Raw genomic sequence first — 21,425 nt, forward strand, 5'->3', positions numbered from 1 at the left:
GTATTATTATTTTCTTTAAGAATTCCTTTCTTTGCAGAGATTCTTATATGTGCATTTTATGGAATTATCTTTTTGTTTATTAATGACATTTTCTGGACATATATAAAAATATTTATAGAAATCTTCAGAACTGCCCTTAGTTTTTTAACAGAGCCTAAAATCATGTACCATTTTGCATAAAAATTTCATAGGCATTCAGTTCTTCTATTTAATGAATAGTTTTCTACATATTGAATTTTCTTTTTTGAGGCGTTTAGGATTTTTCTGATTCGGTGTTGTGGATGATGATGAGTTTCTTCCATGTTTCTTTTGCCTTCGCTAGGTTGTCTTTAATAAGCATTCAGCCTCCTGGCCTCAGGGGGAGAAATCTAAGTTTTTAATAATTGAATATGAGATTCTTATTTAGACTATAAAAAAGAGTACTTTTGTTCCTTTTACTTTTCTTTGCCTTCAGTAAAAGAGTTCTGTAACCCAAAACACAGACCTTCAAATAACCTAGTAATATTAATTAGACTTAGGACGTTTTCGGTGGTGTCTGCACTGATGCAGTTGTGGTGACGTTCTGCTGTCCCCTGTGGAGTGCACCTTTCTTGGTTTTGTCCTTCTCCCTCTTTTTTCTGTGAATGCCTGTGTGTAAATGTGGTGGGACTGTCCACTTTAAAGTCAGATACCTTGTCACCGCCTGCCTTTGGCTCTTTGTCAGCATGGAAATTTGGTTCCCAGACCCAGCTCTGCTGCCCCACCATGACCACTGGTCCAGTTCTGTTACAGCATCACATAGCTAAGTTATATTAGGTAGGATGTGTTGCTTTCCAGAACAGTCCCTAATGTTTTTTTAAATCCTTAATGCTTGAGAAATTGAAAGTTGATTTGTTCTAAGGGAAGTGATACTTAGAAAATATTAGTGTATGTTTGCATGGCAGTGTATCTTTCACTGTGAGATGATTTTATTGTGATATTGGAGTTGATTGTGTTAAATACAGGTTTTCAGTTCAACTGACTAGAGGCTGGGTTTATTTTATTTGGTTTTACCTGGGAAAAGTTCGTTCTCTGTTATTTGCTTGTTGCCTACTTACTATTAAAAGAAAAGGGAAAACATAGTTTGTAACTTGAGGGACAGCTAGCATTACTGCCTCTCAGCACCACAGAGCAAAATGCCATTCTGTATTTAGTTAACGCAGTGATGAAGATCTCAGGCTTTTGAAACATTTTATTTCAGGGAGATCTAAATTGTGCGTCCTCGTAGATTTTATTTATTTATTTATTTTTTATTTTTTTAATTTTTATTATATTTTTGGCAGCATTGGGTCTTTGTTGCTGCGCACGGGCTTTCTCTAGTTGTGGCCAGCAGGGGCTACTCTTCTTTGTGGTGAGTGGGCTTCTCATTGTGGTGGCTTCTCTTGTTGTGGAGCATGGGCTCTAGGCACGCGGGCTTCAGTAGTTGTGGCGCGTGAGCTCAGTAGTTGTGGCTTGTGGGCTCTAGAGCGCAGGCTCAGTAGTTGTGGCGCACAGGCTTAGTTTTAGTTGGTCTGCAGCATGTGGGATCTTCCCAGACCAGGGCTCGAACCCGTGTCCCCAGCATTGGCAGGCGGATTCTTAACCACTGCGCCACCAGGGAAGTCCATACATTTTATTTTAAACTAAGCTTTGTTGTTGCTTCTCTCTGGAAAAGTTGCAGAGATCTTTCATCTTCTAACAAGAAGTTCTCTGTTTGGTCAAATGAAGCTCTTTGATGATGGCTTTGTCTCTACGTTTAGATGCCTTGTGTTTGGGCCTCAAGTTTCTAAAGTTACAGGTCCATTCTGAGACACAGTCCTGGTTTTCACTGCACTTCATCCAGACTGTGGATGTACTTTTGCATCATTTGGAACATCCATAAAGCTGGTGGTTTATGAAGCACAGGTTTCTCTCAGGCTGAGGGAACTTTTGTGACAAAAGTGGATATTACTGTTTGGATCAGACCCTCATTAATGCTTCATATTTAATAACTCCAAAGGAAATGAAAGTTATTTTTTAAAAGTTAAGTCATCAAATCAATAGTTTAGAAAAAAGTGGGACCAGGTGGTTGCTTCTTTATTTTACACAGGATACTTGCGCAAGATATCTTGGTTATTATTGTTTGTTTTTATGATAGGTTTTTTTTTTTTTTTTTTTTTTTTTGCGGTACGCAGACCTCTCACTGTTACGGCCTCTCCCGTTGCGGAGCACAGGCTCCGGACGCGCAGGCTCAGCGGCCATGGCTCACGGGCCCAGCTGCTCTGTGGCATGTGGGATCTTCCCGGACCGGGGCACGAACCCATGTCCCCTGCATCGGCAGGCGGACTCTCAACCACTGCGCCACCAGGGAAGCCCTATGATAGGTTTTTTTAAAAAAGATTTATTATTTATTTATTTATTTTTGGCTGTGTTGGGTCTTAGTTGCAGCACGTGGGATCTTTGTTGAGGCATGCGGGATCTTTCGTTGCGGCGCAAGTGCTCTTCGTTGTGGTGTGCAGGCTCCTCTCTAGTTGTGCTCGGGCTTCTCTCTAGTTGTGGCCTGCGGGTTTTCTCTTTAGGTGTGGTGCATGGGTTCCAGGGCACGTGGGCTCTGTAGTTTGTGGCACACAGGTTCCAGAGCTTGTGGGCTCTGTAGTTTGCGGCACATGGGCTACATGTTGAGGCGCACGAGCTCAGTAGTTGTGGCATGTGGGCTTAGTTGCCCTGCGGCATGTGGGATCCTAGTTCCCTGACCAGGGATCGAACCCGCATCCCCTGCATTGTAAGGCAGATTCTTTACCACTGGACCACCAGGGAAGTCCCAGTTGTTTTTTGTGTTTTTAAATCACTCCGTTTTGTCTTATATTTAGCCAAATGTTTGTCTTTCCCCCCCGCTGCATGATTGCCATTAAATATGTAGATTTTACATACTGGGCTTAGTCTGAACTAAGAAATGATTAATGAAATAATTTGGTAATTGTACGGGTACCAGAAGAGATGATTAGCATGTTATGGTAGGATGTTATTGTACCTAGTGACTTGATTAGATCCACAGAATTGCTAAATCTTTGTAGTACTAAGTCTTGCTTCAGTGGGGTTCTGTTGTTTAAGAGATTTGAAAAGGAAATGAGGGTGGAGATAAAAGAAATGGGATTGGACTTGTAGTTGATTTTTAAATCTAACTCTTTAAAATTTCCTTCAGTTATCTGGTTTCCTCTTGTATAGATGGCCAGTAATTCCTGGTGATGATCATCCATATCTATTGAGATTAGTCTCTGATCTCCTAGTATTATAGTGAAATCAGAGAGGGACTTTTCCCCAGTTAAGCAAATTATTTTTTAACATTAAAAATAAACTAGGAGATTACTACTACTGTAATAATAATGGATCCAGGCTGTTCCCTTTCTTAATTACAAAGAGAAAGAGTACTTGTACAGAGGAGCAACCTGTGGACCCGAACTTAACCACAAGTCAGACTCACACCACAAGTCAAACACCAGGTCAAACTCACAGGACAGACTGAGTGTGTGGCTCCTGTTGTGATGCTCTGAGATGGACATAGAATCAACTCTGCAGCTTTCCTATCTGAAAACATTTACCCCAAATTTAATCATGAGGAAACAATCAGACAAATCCAAATGAAAGGCTGTTCTACCACAAAGCTGGCCTGGGAGCTTCAAAAATCTCAGCATCAAAAAAGACATCCTGCCTTCCTCCTCAACAGAAAGTGCTGAGCAGCGCTTCTGGAGAAGAACTGGAAGACATGACAAGATAGTGACAAGGGACTCACCGGACAACTCAGGGAATTTTAACATTAAATAACGTACTGTTGTATTAACTATATACTGTCCTACATGTTAAGTTTCCTGGCTGTGATGATTATATTATGTTTATGAAGGAGAAGCACAGAACAAGAACCTTGTTGTGGTTTGAGGTGAAGGCTCACAACGTCTGCAAAACTACAGGCAGTGAGGGAGAGACTGGGAGAGCATGAGTGTTCTGGCGTGGCAAACTTGACACTCAGGGAAACTAAAAAGAAATTAGGGCTTACCAGTTGGATTAGAGACTTCTTCTGCCTTCTTTCCCTCCCTCCAAAAATTTGTTGCAATTCATGGTAATTGCTTCTTTACCTGCCTTTTAAGTCTGATAATAGAATAGAAGCATCTTTTTAGAATAATTGAAGTTTTCATGAAACCCATAGAATCATTTATTTTTTGCATAATAACAGTAAGTGGTGTTATAATATCACTTGTTTTTATGATAATAGTATAGTTTGACATGTAATTTTAGAGGTAAAAAATCTTAGGTCTTAAACTTTGAGTTGGATCATTCTAAGGAACTAAAGATTCTAAGATCAGGAGAATGATTAGAATCATTTCTGATCATTTCTCTTAGGTTACTTAATGCTATTAATTTTTCTCTGATAAATGATTCTATTTTTCTCAGTGTGCTAATTAGGGTTGTCCATGAACAGAAGCTGTGAACAGTGAGACACAGCAGGACGCTGGTGTTCATGCACATGTTGTTCTTTTAGAGTGAAATTAGAGTGCTTGGTGGTGCAGAATTGACTTTTAAACAGAATTTGGTTTTGATGTTTTCAGATAATCTTTTGAAAATATTTATCCCTAGAAGTTTATCTATATGTATATATAAATTACTTTCTGTTTCTTTCTTAGAGGAGTGAATGTCGTTCCTTTTCTAGAACTTATTGGGTTACCTGACAGCGTAGTAAACATTCTGAAAAATTCCCAGAGTGGAAATGCACTAACAGCATATGCCCTGTTTAAGGTAGGTACTGCTGTGGGTAGATGGCTCCTCACGCTGAACCTCTGTAACACTCTGTGCTTGCTCCCAGGGTTACCTTTGTAACTTAAAATACTGTGTTTCATCTCTTACATGTCTAATGATTAAAAGTAAACTAAAATTTTTAAGGGTAAATAAAATGGTGGTTTAGGAAGAATTGCTTTAAGAATAGGTAGGTTTTTCATAACCTGCTGTGATGAGACAAAGCGAGATTTCTGAATTTCTAATGAACAGGTTGTCCCTGTGACATTTCTCCTATTGATAGTACATTCATTTTCCTTTTTCAGAGATCCACATGCCACCTGACATGTTAGTGAAATTTAGCATTTATTTTACTGTTCATACTAGTTTATCTTTCTAAAAAGTAAAATAGTAAAGTTTAATCAAATTGTTTTATGTGATAAACCTTAGACTTAGTTGTTGATGTAATGTATGTTTCATTTTGGAGTTCATTGTCTTTACAGTTGTTGTCTGGATTCAGACAATGACATCTTTGTAAATAAATCGTTTTTACACTTACGGGTTGTTATTTTGGAAGAGAAGACTCATTATTGTAAATTGTGGAATTTAGCTATATTAATCTAATTTTTCTCAACTGACAAAAAATTAGGTTCTATGTAGCTTTATCCTAAGAAAACAGGTAGAAGACATTGGGAAACTAGATGTTATTTTACTTCTGTTATGAAAATACTTAGAATTACGGGTGTATAGTAGTACTCAAAAATAGTGTTGTTTTATTCTGTCATCCTCATTAAAATCCTCTGAAATATTGAGAGATTTCTTATATGATAATTTTGACTAGAGGGCTAAAGCTTAATTGCTGAGTTTTTCAACATTAAAACTTATTAAATTAATAAATTATCAAGTTTTTAGTTAACAGTGTGTATAATTTAACCTTAATCCAACTGTCATGATGGTTGAAACCATTTCCCTAATTATAACTGTTCCTTATCCCATGCTCTCATTTCACTGTGTGTTAGGTCTTTTTTTAATGTCTGTTGTCTTTGATCATGAGCTCCTAGGAATTTAGAGTTATGTCTTCTTTCTTTGTGTTTCCACTGTGCCTGTGCTGTGCTCTGGAGGCACATCAGTGCTCAGTGCCTGTTGGCCTGCTTGGAATTGAAACACAAGGCTGGCACGCAGGTGGGCTGGTGTCAGCAGGGGCTCTGCTCATGTTCCTGTGCAAGGAAGGAGGTGTGGAGGGTCCACCTGGGTGTTTGGTTTCTGTAACCTGGTTTCTCAGGTAGAGCAGCAGACACTGAGGTTTCTTGCCTCAGAATGTGATGCAGCCTCTGCTCTTACAATTCTCCCTTTGTACCAGTTCATCTACTAGTTAGTTTGGGACCTTAAACCTCTGGTCAGTTGACATGTGTACATGTCTCCTATAGGTGTGCCATTTTACCACTTTTTGGCCTCATGGAAGTTCCTGGTTGGGATGCCAAGCCCAGCATGGACTGTAATGAGAAAGTAGCATAAAGCCTGGAAAAGCCAAAGAAAAGAGATTTGGAAGTGAAACTAAACTAAACAGTGAAGAACAAACATTTGGCCCGGGTTTGCCCCTCAGTTTGGTTCCGGTTTAGATGAACAATATGTGCAGGTCGGCAGGGTTTCTGGGGAGTGGAAATGCATGTGCCTTTGTTATAGGGAGGGTCCTGAGCCCTCCCTCTGGTTCTCAGTGAGTCTTCCCCCCAGGTTCACTAGCACATGGGTACAGAACTTTGGTGCTGCCCCTGTTCTCTAATCCTGGGTCAGTGTCTCGGTGACAAATACGGAATGTTAGGAGGGAAAACCATATAGGATATAACAGCCTTATGAAGCAATAAAGTAATTGATAGTTTGGTTATTAACAAGAATTTTAACTTCACACTGTTTTTGCTTAAGACAACAGTTATAATCAGTACTGATCTGCCCATTTCATTTTCCCGCAGATTGCAACGCCCGCGCGGTACACTGTGACCCTGGGGGGGACCTCCTTCACTGTGAGGTATCTGCGCAGCCGTGGCTACATGTCGACGCCACCTCCTGTGAAGGAGTATCTGCAGGACAGGATGGAGGAGACAAAGGAGCTCCTCACAGAGAAGATGGAGGAGACAAAGGACAGACTCACTGAAAAACTGCAAGAAACCAAAGGAAAGGTTTCTTTTAAGAAAAAAGTGGAATAGGGTGCCTTATATACCAGATTATAGACAGTTCCTGCACTTTAACCCTTGGGGACTATGGACAAAGGTACATGCTCTTGATTATTTTTTTGGTTAGCAGCCTAAATATAGCAGTTCTCTGAGGGTTAAAGAACAAAGATAACCTTTTTTTTTTTTTTGTGGTACGCGGGCCTCTCACTGTTGTGGCCTCTCCCGTTGCGGAGCACAGGCTCTGGACGCGCAGGATCAGCGGCCATGGCTCACAGGCCCAGCCGCTCCGCGGCATGCAGGATCTTCCCGGACCGGGGCACGAACCCGTGTCCCCTGCATCGGCAGGCGGACTCTCAACCACTGTGCCACCAGGGAAGCCCTAAGATAACTTTTTAAAGTTAAACATCACTAGAAAAATCAGTGTTTTTTGAAAAGAAAAAATGAACCCAGTATAAGAATTTCATGTCAGTAGCAGCGTTAAGCAGTGGTCCATGTCTTCAGTCATCCTTGCTTTGTGTTTAGATAGCTGCTGACTCCTTGAATAGCTGGTGTGGCCCTACACAGATGTAACACTAGCTCTTCATATTTGTTATTCTTTGAGGTTTTAACGATATTCACTTCTCAGTGTGGAGACAAACTTATCATCAGAACTGCCTGTGAATAAGAGGATATTTAGTGTTTCTCTAAAGATAGTATATGACAGTTACATACCAGTTAAAATGTAGACTTCATATAAAGAAAGCTGAATGAAAATTGGGTCATATATATGTAAATAAGATATATTGGTTATATGTAAATGAAAAATTGACCCTTTAAAAATGATTTTTACCTGAAGCTTGCCATAATCAATTTTTTTAAGCAAATCTGTGCGGTCATAGCACTTTCTCATCCAGAATGTAAAACTGTTATTCCTGCATCATGTCCTCTCCAACTGATCTCTCAGAGGAAAAGGGAAAATCATTACACCGTAAGTTTATGGTGGAGATCAGATACCCTTAGCAGTGCCTGCAGCTTGTGGTTCTCGGCAGTGCAGGTTTGGGAGGATGGGACCTGCCTGTCCCTGCCACCTGGTCTCCACCAGCCAGAGTCGGTCTTGATTCCATTATGGAGTAAAATTTTAAGATTGTAGCTGCTGTTTTCCTCTTGCATTGAAACATCCTTACTTGAATTTTTTAAATAGCAAAGCTGTCATTAAAACCTGCTTGGAATGAAATTCAGTCGTCGTCAGATGTGAAAGTTGCCACGATTTGTGTGGGTGTGTTTGAGGATGTGTTTGTGTGTTTCCTTTTGCTCTAACTGCCTTTACTTCAGTTCTAACCTTTGAGTTAAAAGAGGGAATGGCCTCTTTCTAGATTGTCTTTGTTGTGAGTGATCTGATAAGGCCTCAGGCATCACTGCTGTGAGGCAGGGTTTTCGTATTAAATACTGAGTTTGGCCAAATTTAGAGAATACTTTAAAGGGAAAAAAATGTTTGCATTTGATACATCTCATCATTATATTGGCTGTGCTGTGGTTGGACTCTTCTTTGTGGGGGTGGGTGGAGTGGTGAGGGGGCAGGGCTCACTGTGCCACATGCAGGCCCAATCAGGCAGGATGGTTTGTCTCCTGATACAGATCAAACGTGTGATTTCAAATTGACAGCACATTTTCAAATCCAAAAACAGTGAACATGTTTTAGCTTGTTTATTAAATAATTCACATTTTTGCATATATTAAATGCTAAGATGGATACTAACAAATTTCTTGTTTGTTTATTTTTAACCACTGAGACTGCTTGGTTTAAAATCATGTGTTATATGAAACTTTCTTTTTACTTTTCACGTTGCATAGGGCGTGTTTTCCAATGAGGATAAATTGTGGGTCTTAGAAGCACTAATAACCCTGAGTTTCCACCTTTGGTTCAGCCCGTTTGAGATTTGTTGCCATCCAGTTTCATAATTGTGTTGTGTTTGTCCAGTTACAGAAAGTGAGATACTAGGGAGTGCTTTGAAATTCTGTAGTAAAACATTCCTCTGAAGGTGTAAGAAGTTCTTTTGTCATTATTTGGTATCAGGAATATCTGATCTTGTCAAATGCTGCTGCTCTCATCTTGCTAACCTAGTCCTTAAGGGAAGCTACAAAGAGCCGAAAGGGGGACCCCTGGAATATGCGTATGGAGTATTCGTAGCAAGCCAACAGCACATAGTGGGCATTGAGTTCAATTATCCGGGTGTGTGTGTGATAAATATCATAACCATTTCATTTACCATAAGCCTTATACTTGCTGTGTCTGGTGTGCACATCTGTATTTAAGTAGGATTTTTGACAGGGTAAAGAGGGAGCCATGGCTGAGATTTAATTTAACACCTATAAAATAGATTAAAAGTGTTTGCTCAGCAAATTAACAATTGAAATGAAAAATAGATTAGGTAAAAAAAGACTTAGTTTATTCAAGAAAAATAGCAAAACCAACCTTTTAAAGTACCACAAAAATGTCTCTTACTGAACCAACATTTTGCATACAGTAGGGTGCTATTTGCAGATTCCAACAAAGGAGAAAGGGTTCATGTATTAAGGTCACCTTCCTGCCACTAGTGAAAATAATAAAACTATGCCTTCAAATATAATCTTCAGCTTATTTGTTATAGAATATGCCTTCCATTTATTTACAGATGGAAGATGTTACTGTAGTCCTTTATGCTCTAGGAAGCAATGGAGCTATTGGCTGTCTTATTTCAGTGACCTCAGAAGGTAATTCCAGGAATTGTATAAACATCTTAACAGTTTGGGCATAAGAGGTGTTTGAAGAAAAGAAGCAAGTTGTGCGTTAGACATATCTAGCTCTTTCTTGTGTTCTTTCCACTTGGTTCATCTTCAGGATTTCTTACCCAAATTCAGATGTTCTGAACAAAGCCACTGTAGAAGATTGTAGAGTATGGTGATGGCAATGAAATGGACAGAAAATGTTTTAGCAAATGAGTCAGAAAGAGTACATGCATCTTTCCTGATACCTTTGAGATGATACCGTTTTTATAAAATGCATTGGTGAGATATACATATCTGAATTATTAAAGGATTCTGTCTGAAAAATACTTGCTTTCAAAGGATTCTGTCTGAAAAATACTTGCTTTCATGGTAATATAGACATATTTCTTCTGTTGGCTACAGCTTATTTTTTAAAATGGGGACCTTCATTTATTTCAGATTTTCAAAATTGAATCTCCATAGGGAACATATGGAGTTAGTTTAGAAGAAAGTAAAATACATTTAGATTAAGATTAAAATACATTTAGATTAAATACATTTAGATTAAAAATATTTAGAAGAAAGTAAAATACATTTAGAATAAGTGTTACCAACATTGGTTTGAAGTAGTTTTTGGTATTAGATGCTTACTCAGTTGGCTTTTCCTGAGCCATGGTCTACGGTGCGTCCAGTCACATTGGCCTAGAGGCCGGAGTTGCACAGGAGTGTTCATAAAAAGTATGGGCCTCTCTACCGCCTTGGAATTTAACCACCTGAACCAGAAATCTGCAGAACCAGAGGTGGGTGCTTTTAATTATTCATTCTGCAAATAGGAGCTTTGTTTGGTCTCTCTTGGTACATCTGTATATTACGGAGTACCCAAAAGATTCTGCCTCCTTGACCCAAAGGAACAATAGAGGCAAGAATTCTCCTTCCCTTAGAGACTTGGCCAGAATTTGTCTTCAGCTGTGAATTTTGGCCTGGCTTTCTGATTTTTGAAAGATATTTGTCCTGCATTTTGAGCTTGTAACTTACATTTGAGAAATGCTAAGTATGCGCCGATTGGGTATAGTTTTCCCTCTTTGAGATTTTTTTCCTTTGTGACTTCCATGTCAGGCTGGTTCATTTTAACTCATTAAAACAAGTTTTTGGTTGTCTTGCTTCTTCAGGGTTAGGCTTTGAAAATCAAGCTGTATTCTCCGTAAATCGCTGGCAGCCACCAACAGTAATGATGACAGATCATAATTATCTTGTGGCAGTTATCTGGCTATTTTGATAAGAATGATTCTCTCAGCAGAGAGAATGCGGCTTGACTTCAGAAGCCTTCAAGGCAGAGTATGACATTATTCCGCTGACTTGGACAGTGCTCGTGGGAAGTGCACAGGCAGCCCCAAAGTCCTCCTCAGCACTTGTGGTTTCTATCTACAGGTAGAGGGCTCATGGAGCCTAAGACAACAGAAAGCACTTTCACGTTGTGTTTTCTCTGGGACAGCATGGTCCATAAGATCAGAAGTTGTAGGACAGGTCTGAGATGTTGCACGTGTAGCCACAGTATATTCTCATTCTTCCTGACGGTGAGGAATGCATAGAACCTTTCTTCCTTCTTGCCTTACCTCTCCCTCCCTCCCTATGTCCAGCTTTTTCTGCTTTGAATTTTGACCATTTTAAATGGTAGAAACTCTCTTTGAAGTGAAAAAGAAAAAGGCGAGTTTGCATGCAAACGTGCCTGGTTGTCCTGCGGTAGCCGGTATGTGGTTCTCCCTCCCTCTGGTGGGCAGGCGCTATGGCCCACTCCTCAGTAAGAGCGGGACAGAAAACTTGCAGGTGTTTCCTGACTTTCTAATCAGGTACCTGCTGAAAGTCAGCCTTTTACTCCATTTGGGTAATTTCATAAGATTGCTTTTAAGTGTACCATATATGAAATATATCTAATATTAATCAACATGAAATCTACCTAGTATAATCTAAATAGGGTAAAACAATGAGATGTTTCAGATCCTTAACACTAATTGAGGGTTTGTTTTTTTTAAAAAAAAGAACATATAGCATTTCCTCTATATACACAAATATTAAGCTGTTATTTTGTGTGCACCTCTAAGTATGAGGTTTGAGATTCTGTAATGATTTGAAGCACATTTTGACTAATTTGTATTTTATTGAATTTGAGTCAATATTTTCTTTGGATACAATCTTGCGACTTAATTATGGCTGTTGCTTTACTTCTCTAAGAATAGTGGCTGTTTGGGTTCTCTCTTTGCAAGGGTCCCAAAGGCACAGTTTGTCCAGTCCTCAAACACTGACTGCCCTGCCATTCACCTTGGTCTGGAGGTAGAGTTACAGGGCTTGGTTGCCATCGTGCTCCATCACCATGTGGTTGTCATTCGCCTCCTGAAGAAGATAGAAGATACGGTAGGTTGTAATTGCATTCCTCACTTCTTTTGGTTTGGAAATAAGGGACGAGTCTTACTTTCCAAAAAAAGTTGAAAATATTATTATAAGTCAAACACTTGTCCACAAAACCTAATGTAACTTCTGTTGATAAATCTAGATCATTTTGTAACTGCATTATTTTGGAAGCATTTTAGATTAATAGAAGTTTTCTCAGTCATAAACCCAATTTTCCCTCTGGTGGGTCACTTCAGAATGTTGAGGCCAGTAGTTGTAGTTGAAGAAAGGTGCAGGAGAGCCGGGTCAGACATTCAAATCCAGGAACTAAGTAAGGTAAAGTAAGTACCTGCTTTGGAATTTTTAAAATTCTTTGTATTTTTGGAGCTGAAGCCAATTTATGAATATTCCTAATCCCCTGTCCTCTTCTGGTGACTTCCATCATCTTTTCCCTTTTAACTTCATAATTTTCTTTTTTTAAATAAATTTTTATTTATTTGTTTGTTTGTTTTGGCTGCGTTGGGTCTTCGTTGCCGCACACGGGCTTTATCTAGTTGCTGTGAGCAGGGGCTACTCTGTTGTGGTGCTCTGGCTTCTCACTGCAGTGGCTTCTCTTGCTGCGGAGCACGGGCTCTAGGTGTGCAGGCTTCACTAGTTGTGGCTCGCGGGCTCAGTAGCTGTGGCTCACGGGCTCTAGAGCGTAGGCTCAGTAGTTGTGGTGCACGGGCTTAGTTGCTTCATGGCATCATAATTTTCTTTAATTCTTTCTTTAGAGTGATATTTCATTATCCAAAGAGGATTCAGCCTCAGAAAATACCCCATCCTCCCGTGGGAAGAAAGTGAGTTTGCTTTTCCTACTGCACTTGTGTGGAGGGTCATGGTGGTGGTCACAGCACCTGAGCCTGCATTTGCGACACTTGGAACAGCTCAGATTGGAATTTTCCTTTTCCTTGGGGTCAATCGGTGGAACATCTGAAGCATCAGGAGCTGGCTTTTGTGGTAACTTTTCTCACTGGGAAGTTCAGCGTATCCCCGACTAAGAACTGTTAGGCTGGCCTCTCTAGGAGTGGAGAACGTGTGTGCGGGAGGTTAACGGGAGGTTGACAGTGAGGCAAAACCATATGCTCGTAGATGGTTCCAGAAGAAAGGGAGTGTGCCAGCATTGGTGAAGAGGATGCATACGTGGTACAGGATCCCGGCACCAGGAGCCTGGGGTCCATGCGGTTTCCTTGAGGCCGTGACAGCACTCAGATCAGTGTTAGCTCCCCCACCCCACACAGAAAGGAAGCCAGAGAAGGAAAAAATGGGGGCAAGGTGGGAAATTATTTTTTTTAAACTATTCTCCCTTCAGATTTTCACATTTTATTGCTAAGGTTGTAAGAACACTCCCCAACACATACACAACATGGTTTGTTAACCAAAAAAGCTGCCCACATCTAGAGTAATGAGAAAAGAAACAGATGTATTTTACTTAAAACCGTGGCGAGGAGGTTTGGGTCCTGGTGGTTCAGTCTCTGCCTTGACACAGGTGCTCCAACCCCCTTGGCACTAACTTGGCCCGTTTCCGTCACTGGCATTTTAAGCTGCAGTGTTAGCGTAGAGATCATGCCAAGGCAGAGTGCTATTTACAAGTCTGTAGGAATTGGGCGAACCTGGAAAGTGAAAGCTGAACAGCACAGGTCCCTCTGTGGGGGCCGCATGTGGCAAGCACACCCTCTCCTCCAGTCTTCGCACAGGTGACCCTGTTGTATGCATGACATTTGAAGACATTAACCTGAGACAGAGCTAATACTTGAGGCCGCCAGGTCTACAGGCTCCAAAGCCTGTGCTGCCCTTGGACTGTAAGCAGGAAATCTCAAGCAGGACCTCAGGGTCCCCCACCGAAGTCGGGGTGGCAGACACAGCCTGGCTTAGGTGGGGCCAAGGGGATGGGTCCCTGGCCTGCCAGGTGGGAGAGGCCAAAGTCAGCACTTTGATTTGAAAGCATGCTTACTCTGTCTGCTAGTGTAGACTGCTAGAATATTTTGTGCTTCCAGATTCTGGTGGTAGTACCACAGTAAACTCTATAAATGCAAATGGCTTTGTAAACAGGTTAAGTCATATAGGAGCAGTATACTATACACAAATGTGTGTAAATGTATATATACTGCTTCCTGGTAAAGCCTTTTGGAAGTCTGTATTGCAGTTAACACCATGCTGTGTTCAAACTACTAAGACTGTAGCTTTTGAATTTTTTAAAGTAGGGTGAATGAGGTTTACATTATTAGGGCAAAAGCCCAAAGTCTGGACAGACATGCCATCAAAACAATGAAATTTACAAATGCACAGCTTTTACCTTTTGGCTGCTATTTTAAAACATGCATTTTAATTAGAATCCATTCAAAGCAAAACGTCAAAACAGTGTAACGAGAGAAATCTAACTATGATGTTTTAAGTAACAGGCTCGTTATAAACTGTTTTGTGCAAGTGTCATCATGGAGAGTCAGAAATAAGTGTTTGTTCCAAGGCCACTGTGAGTGGCTCTCTGAAGGATTCTGGAGGTTTCTTTCGAGCACACTGCTTTTCTAGATGTCCTCAAGGGTGCAGGGAGAGGGCTGCCTGAGTTGCTAGTCCATCTCCTTAGCTGTTGGCAGCTCTGCTGTTTCACAAACGACCCAATGAACAGAAGTCGGTACAAGAAAGCCAGAGACTGATGGGGTATGGGATCTGGTGCAGGCCCTGAAGTGCAGTGGGGGCTCCCCATGTACCAGGTGGGTCAGCAGGGAGCCTGTCGCCAGGGAGGGAGGTGTTGGGCTCTGTTATGTCCTGTGCTGAGTGTAGCCTGAGCAGAAAACGGTGGGTCCAGACCTTGGTGTCTCCCTCCCTGGCTGGTGGTGCCTCGGCTTTCGAGGGCCCACAGGGGCTCCTTGGCCTCTGGCACTTCAGCTCCAGCCCGATGGACAGCTCCTGGGTCACGGGCAGCCTCCAGGCCTATTGTCTGTTTTTGGCCTGGGGCTTCCTCTGAAGTCTTCAGAGCCTTCTCAGTGCACAGCCAGGGCTGCAGGAAGGGGTCCCACAGGCCCCCGACAGTGGAGATCAGTGTCCCGCCTCCTGTCCTCCAGGAGTGTAGTCTCTGGTTTCTCAGCACCACACTGAGCCCCGCGCTGCCCAGATGGACACCAGTGGGCCCACCCTGACCATTTCCTGCCTCCTCCAGAGCAGCTCCAAGTAACCTTCCTGCACCCAGACCCTAGACCCAGCCAACCAGGTGACCTCATATAGAAATGGGTTTACTGAACCCAATCCAGTGGGAATCAAGCCTGGAATCTCCTCTCCTTCTGTGACGAAAGTTTATACTGGTCTTACCTTCACTGAGGGATATAAGTTTGGGGAATATTCTTTAAAATTTCTCAAATATCTGCTGAATAAGAGATTATAGAATTTATTCGAGCATAATGTGGTTTATCAGTGACTATTTGCTGTTTTAATAGAAAGAAATCCTTTTCTTACAGCTATTTTCCTCCTTATAGCTTTCTAATCCCCTTTCAAAAATTGTCTTAAGGGCCTCCCTGGTGGCGCAAGTGGTTGAGAGTCCGCCTGCCAATGCAGGGGATACGGGTTCGTGCCCCGGTCTGGGAGGATCCCATATGCCGCGGAGCGGCTGGGCCCGTGAGCCATGGCCGCTGAGCCTGCGCGTCCGGAGCCTGTGCTCCGCAACGGGGGAGGCCACAACAGTGAGAGGCCCGCATACCGCAAAAAAAAAAAAAAAAAAAAAAAAAAATTGTCTTAAAAAATTAATTCAGAATCTAAAATGGGTTTTATGGGAGCTCCTTAGCGGTCCAGTGGTTAGGACTTGGCGCTTTCACTGCCGTGGCCCAGGTTCAATCCCTGATCAGGGAACTAAGATCCCACAAGCTGCGGGGTGTGGCCAAAAAGTTTTATAACTAGAGTTTGGGGCCCATACAGTTATATTTAAATGGTATTTTAAGATTTCAGTTTCCAAAGTTCATTTGTTTCCACAGTTCATTACTAACGTATAGAAATGCAAAAATATTTTAATTGTATTTCCTGCAACCAAGCTAAACTCACTTATTCTAGTAGTTTGGTAGGTTGTATGAAGTTTTATACATTCACAATTATGTAATCTGTGAATCCATATACTTACTTAGAGCTTAGAGATATTCTAATCTCTCAGTGAAGGAAACTTAGATTCCTTTTGCTCCATCATCACAAACTGAAAACCTCTGACGCCAATGACCTTATTAGCCTCTGAGGGTGTCTGCTGAACAATTCTCTTAGAAGTCTTGCTCACGTTTTGGGCTGAGTTGACTCAGTTTGTCTGTCACAGCTTCCAGAAGCCTGAAGGTGACACCTCATCTCAGGTGACGATCCCTGAGTGTTCTTTGTAGAACCCAGAACTGTATGATGTGATCTGCCAGGGTTTATAGCAAATATAATGATTTCTGAAAAGTCAGAGTGAATAAGAACTGAATGGGACGGTTACCTGGGGAACCATAAGAACCGTTTCTGAGACGGGTTTTTAAATACAAGTAGTTTCCCCCCCACCCCCCAACATATGTGCTTTGTCTGTGAAATATTTTTTTAAAAAAACAGGAGACGTGTATCAGTGATCATTTTTAATGATTTTGAGCTGTGGTTCGAACACAGCCATTAAGAACAAGCAGAAGAGGCTGATTTCATAACACACAGCACTTAGAGCAACATCTTCCTTTAAAAGTCCGGATTGCGGTTACAGACCTTGGGTCTAAGAACTACATCCCCTCGCTCAGTTAAAGAGGCAGATACATGACAGCTGGAAATCTTTCTCTGTGTATAACTGGGAATTATGTTGAACAGTAAGCACAAATGTCTGTTTAAAAAAAAGACTTTAACAACTTCAGATTATTACAGATCACGTGAACAACTGTTGCAAAGTTCAGATACAGTTGTACTTTTTCATTATAAAGCAGCCTAGTGAAAATTAAGTGAATTAAATGCTATGAATAGTATTGTACACATTTAAAAACAGCTTTTACACCAGAAAGTGTGATTTTTGAAAGCCATGAAATGAAGAATAGCAATATACCAGCAAGCACATTAAGATGAACCAGTATAATTAACAGTAAAGTTGAAGCCTCTATTAGTCCTGTAGAAAAGCCATGATGTGGTAACAAATTTAGTGCCTTTGAGTCCAGAACATCATCAGATGACACTCCTGCTCAGCAGTCCTCCCAAGAGGTGAAGCCTGGGGGAGTTTTTCTAACAGGGAGGAGCCTCCACCCTTGACCTGAACCACCAGGGCCGCTGCCATTGGCAGTGAGCAGACAGCAGGGGCAGTGGGTGCAGAAAACACAGATCCCCATCTTCTTGTGGGCCTTGCAAAGCACAAAGAAGGGCTGACCTCTCGTCCATTAGCATCAAGAGGTGCAGAGGTGTTTTCAGTTTAAGGATAATCAGTAATTGTTTTGTGGAGGACAAGAGTATGACTCTGTCGTGATTCTCAAAATCAAAACATACACCACGGAACAAATAAAAAACGAATTATTAGAATTTACATCCTCTGATGACAGAATAAACTGGAAATATAGATCAGGTAGGCAGAATTTCACGCAACTGTGGATGGCACTGGGAAGGATGCCCACACCCACGATTTCATCCATGGTTTTAATGAACATTGTCATAGGCTCTTCTTTTTTCTTTTTTCAAGATTAGAATATTTGAAGATAAATGCAGAGGTCACCGTCAGCCACTAAAGACAGAGCTGTAAGTAGATGCTGAGTCAGGGGGTGTGACGTGGTCCCTGGTCAGTGGCAAAGCCTAGTCTGTTTCTGGGGTTGTGATCACCAGGAGACACCAAAAGGAAGGGACAGGACATAAGAATTCACTCGGCTGGCTGATTTGCCAATCTGCTAATTATAACCCATAACAAATCTTTCTGAGACTGGGGTCTTCTCAAGTGGACTGGTTTGTCCTAAGTTATTTTTCCTGCAAATGCTACTGTTCATTCACTGGTTCCACAGCTTCCGTTTGTCAAAAAGGCACAGAAAGACAGATGGTCACAAATGCGTCTGGACTGCACAGTCCTGTGCTGCAGGCTAATGTGCTCACTCTGACCTAAGTTTTGAAATTTCAGTGAAAAGTGCACTCTTCACTGGGTTTACCCTCTTCATTCTACAACATGAGATAGAATATTTTTTCCTAAAGCAAGTTGAAAAATCCACATTTTTTTCTGATTATAGCTAATACTGGTCCAACTGAACGTTATCGAAGGGATTAAAATAAGCATCTGGTGGCTCCAAAAGGCTGTGGTATTTTAAAAAATTATTTCTTAAGTGTTTTCACAGCAAAGATGCAACTCTGATTGCTGTACATATGTTGTTCATAGGCTGTGCTTGCTTGTTCAGACTTGTTTCCCTTGTGTTATAATAGTGATATTTATTAATAAACTACATAGACTTTTATCTGTATGCATCCATTTGCAAATTTCCTTATAAAAGAGGACAAAGCACACAGGCATTCACAAATTCTATGCCATTTCTGTTAAAATTGGTATCTATACCTTATATTGCAGTATTAACAAAGTTTTGTTCTACCCATTGGGTAGGATATGTGCGTAATATAGTCAAGTTATATACAGCACCTTACAAATGAACGCCTGACAGACACTGAAAGCACCATTGTGAGTGAGGCACAACAAAGGGGGCTGGGTTCCCGCATCTGCAGAAGTTAGAACATGAGACACCTTGGCCGCTTAAAAACTACTGCCACGCTGAGCTCTATGAAAGGACGTGGATCTTCACCATCTGCATCTTTGTACAGCTCTCACCCCAGCACCTCACACACACTGAGGACAGCGCTGCTCACAAGGCGTCCCTCCCTGCACACCAGCCTCAAGGCAGGAGCAGCAAGTGGCCGTCTAACCCTGGCCGTGAACATAAAATCCTGATACCTGTGGAATTCGCACAATTCAGGTGAGCTGCTGGGACCCATTTGTGGTCGGGGTGAGAGCAGGTCTTTCATCTGCTTTTGTTGGGCCCCTTTAGACACAGCGTCCTTACACTGGGGAGGACTTGCCAATGCATCTCCATTTCGCCAAGGCCATGGTAACCAAGGTGACCGTGCAGAAGGGGAGCCTGGTCCCTGCTTCTCCACCAAGGTTGGGGGTGGGGGCTGTCACCGCAAGGCCCTGCGCCCCACACAAGTATCTTTCCCAGTTTTTCCTTCACAGACACTGCTCAGCTCTGGAAATTTTAAGAAAAATGAATGGTACACTAACATGTTGCTGTTCTAAGCAGCAGACCTCAAGCAGCAGCCTTGGCACAGCGAACACAAGGCTTAGAGAGCAGCCCCTAGCCGCTGCCTCGCAGCCAGACCAGTGTGGGAGCCTGGTGGCTAGCAGCAAATGGAAGCTGCTTTGGAGGGGCTCGTGGACCCGGACAGTCTCTGCAAGGACTCTCTGGACAGAAGAGCAGGTGGAGGTAAGATCCAGGCCCACCTGTCAGGATGCAGCCACTGGTTCTGAGGAGGGTGGGAATTTGAATGGATTCTTCCAGATCTGAGCTGCTTTTGAAAAGTGCTTGCCTTTGAGCCCTTCTTATTCTTATGATGATAAAATACAGGTGAAGAGGGGGATAATTTGAAGCTGGAGACACGCTCATCTGAGTACAGGTCCCTATGCTGGGGTAGAAGGCCCCCTGCTTCCTGCTGGCCGCTGTGTCCTCCTCTCCCAGCTGCAGTTAGTGGACTTAAGTGTCATCCTCATGACAAACCTTCCCAAGTTTTGCACATTCTCCTCTGCTGTCTGGGCTGTGTGTCCAAGTGAATTTGTGGTACGGAGGACAGAGGGTATGCTTGTCAAGCTTTTTTAACACTGAATTTTGGTCACAGACAGAACTTTGTGTTGGGTTGGCCAAAAAGTTCGTTCAGGTTTTTCCGTAAGATGGAAAAACCTGAATGAACTTTTTGGCCAGCACAATAAATGCAGTTTCTTCAGCAAAATCTCTTTTGTAGTAAAGGACAACCTTAGTGTCTGAGGAACACTAGCCTTTCTGAAGCCAACAGACACATGAGTGTTGCTATAAGTGGGACTCAAGGTGCCTGGAGTTCATATCCAGGGAGTCGCTAAGACGATGGAGCCCAGCTCCCACCCACTGCTCACTGATTCCCTAACCGTTTGGTTTCTAACCTGGACCCTCAGGCCCCACTGATCAAGCTGCAGCTTCACAGTCATGCCTCTTTCCACACCATGTCAGCCACAACCTTCGAAAGAGCAGAGGTCTAAATCACCTTTTTCCTGTGTTGAAGGGAAATTGACTGTTAATTCAATTTATGACCTTGGCTTTTAAACTAATTCATTACAGAGCCCCAGCCTCAGAGACCATTCAAGTCATGGTTTGATATGTCTGCATCATTAAATAACTATTTACATTAGAGGCAGTTATCTAATAGGGTGGCCGAAAGGGAGCAGTCTCGGTTTTGAAGAACAATTAAAGTTATTTGAATTAAATAATTGTTTTACCAGTACTGTGAACATGTGCAAAATGTTCAGGTACTTGCAGAGTGACTAAGGAGTTTATACGTTTCTGAGCATAACTCACCATTTTGAGCTAGAACCACCCACTCTACCAGAAGTGCAGGTGAGGTTTGGAATGATGACACCATCAGCCAACCTCCTCATTCTGCACCTAAGGGGAACGCCTGACTGATAATCTGCCTGAAGATGGGAGGACAGGCACCTTCCCATCTTCACCAGCAACACAAGGGGAAACCTCACACCACGCAGAGTCCCAGCCTCCTTTAAGCACAGGCTTGAGGTTGAGGCCATCTGATACGGTGGGTGGGCGGGGTTCCTCTGGTCAGGCCCCCAGGACTCTGCCCGTCCCAGAGCTCCTGCCATGGCCCTCAGCGTGCACACTGCTCAACAGGATCTGAAGCATGAGTGACAGTTGTTGACCACCATCTTCTCCTTTTAAGAGATTGACTACTTGTGTGGATGTTACTGTCTGAAATGGATGAAGATTCCAATTCTCCAAACAAAACCCAGGGACCTACCAACCAAGAGGAACCTCGGAAAGGAGCAGCAGAAAGCAGTTTGAGAGCTTTCTGCCAGCAGCACGAGGGCACCTCACCGGGCAGCCACCTCCGAGACCACGATAGCAGACACCCGGAACTGCAGGTCAGAGTCCTAAGTCATCCCTCCAGCCCTCGGTCCCTGCGAGAGCAGGCAAGGGCTGCACAGAAGCACCCCACCCGGGTGCAGCAAAGGCAGATGCTTCTGTAGAAGGAAGTTACTTATTTTAGGTGAGAATGAATGTTACAATATTTAAGGTTAGTTTTCTAGTTGATTTTAGCTGCAAGTTGTGCTTTTTACCCTGTGCTCTGAGTTGCTCCCCACCCAGTTCTGGCCTCCACTGCAGAGGCTTAGTGACC

General features: G+C 42.4%; 1 protein-coding gene across 12 annotated transcripts in view; it reads left to right on the forward strand.

Moving 5' to 3' along the window:
* The window catches only part of FAM210A (family with sequence similarity 210 member A), a 47,722-nt gene that overhangs the window by 21,266 nt on the left and 5,031 nt on the right, over window positions 1-21,425 (forward strand). For 9 of the 12 annotated variants that reach the window (XR_009534495.1, XR_009534499.1, XR_009534494.1 and 6 more), the window contains exons 3-8: window positions 4,653-4,764; window positions 6,708-7,005; window positions 17,704-17,759; window positions 18,816-18,967; window positions 19,292-19,474; window positions 20,970-21,171. Coding sequence is in view for 1 of the 12 variants with exons in the window: in XM_060118522.1 (XP_059974505.1) it covers window positions 4,653-4,764; window positions 6,708-6,941 (346 nt within the window). In the remaining 11 variants the exon portion in view is untranslated. Of the gene's footprint in view, window positions 1-4,652; window positions 4,765-6,707; window positions 8,122-17,703; window positions 17,760-18,600; window positions 18,624-18,815; window positions 18,968-19,224; window positions 19,475-20,969; window positions 21,172-21,425 lie in introns of those variants that run through there. The other 3 variants (XR_009534497.1, XR_009534501.1, XM_060118522.1) reach the window with 3 other exon arrangements.

The sequence above is a fragment of the Mesoplodon densirostris genome, chromosome 15 (assembly GCF_025265405.1).
Source record: "Mesoplodon densirostris isolate mMesDen1 chromosome 15, mMesDen1 primary haplotype, whole genome shotgun sequence".
NCBI classification, from domain to species: domain Eukaryota; kingdom Metazoa; phylum Chordata; class Mammalia; order Artiodactyla; family Ziphiidae; genus Mesoplodon; species Mesoplodon densirostris.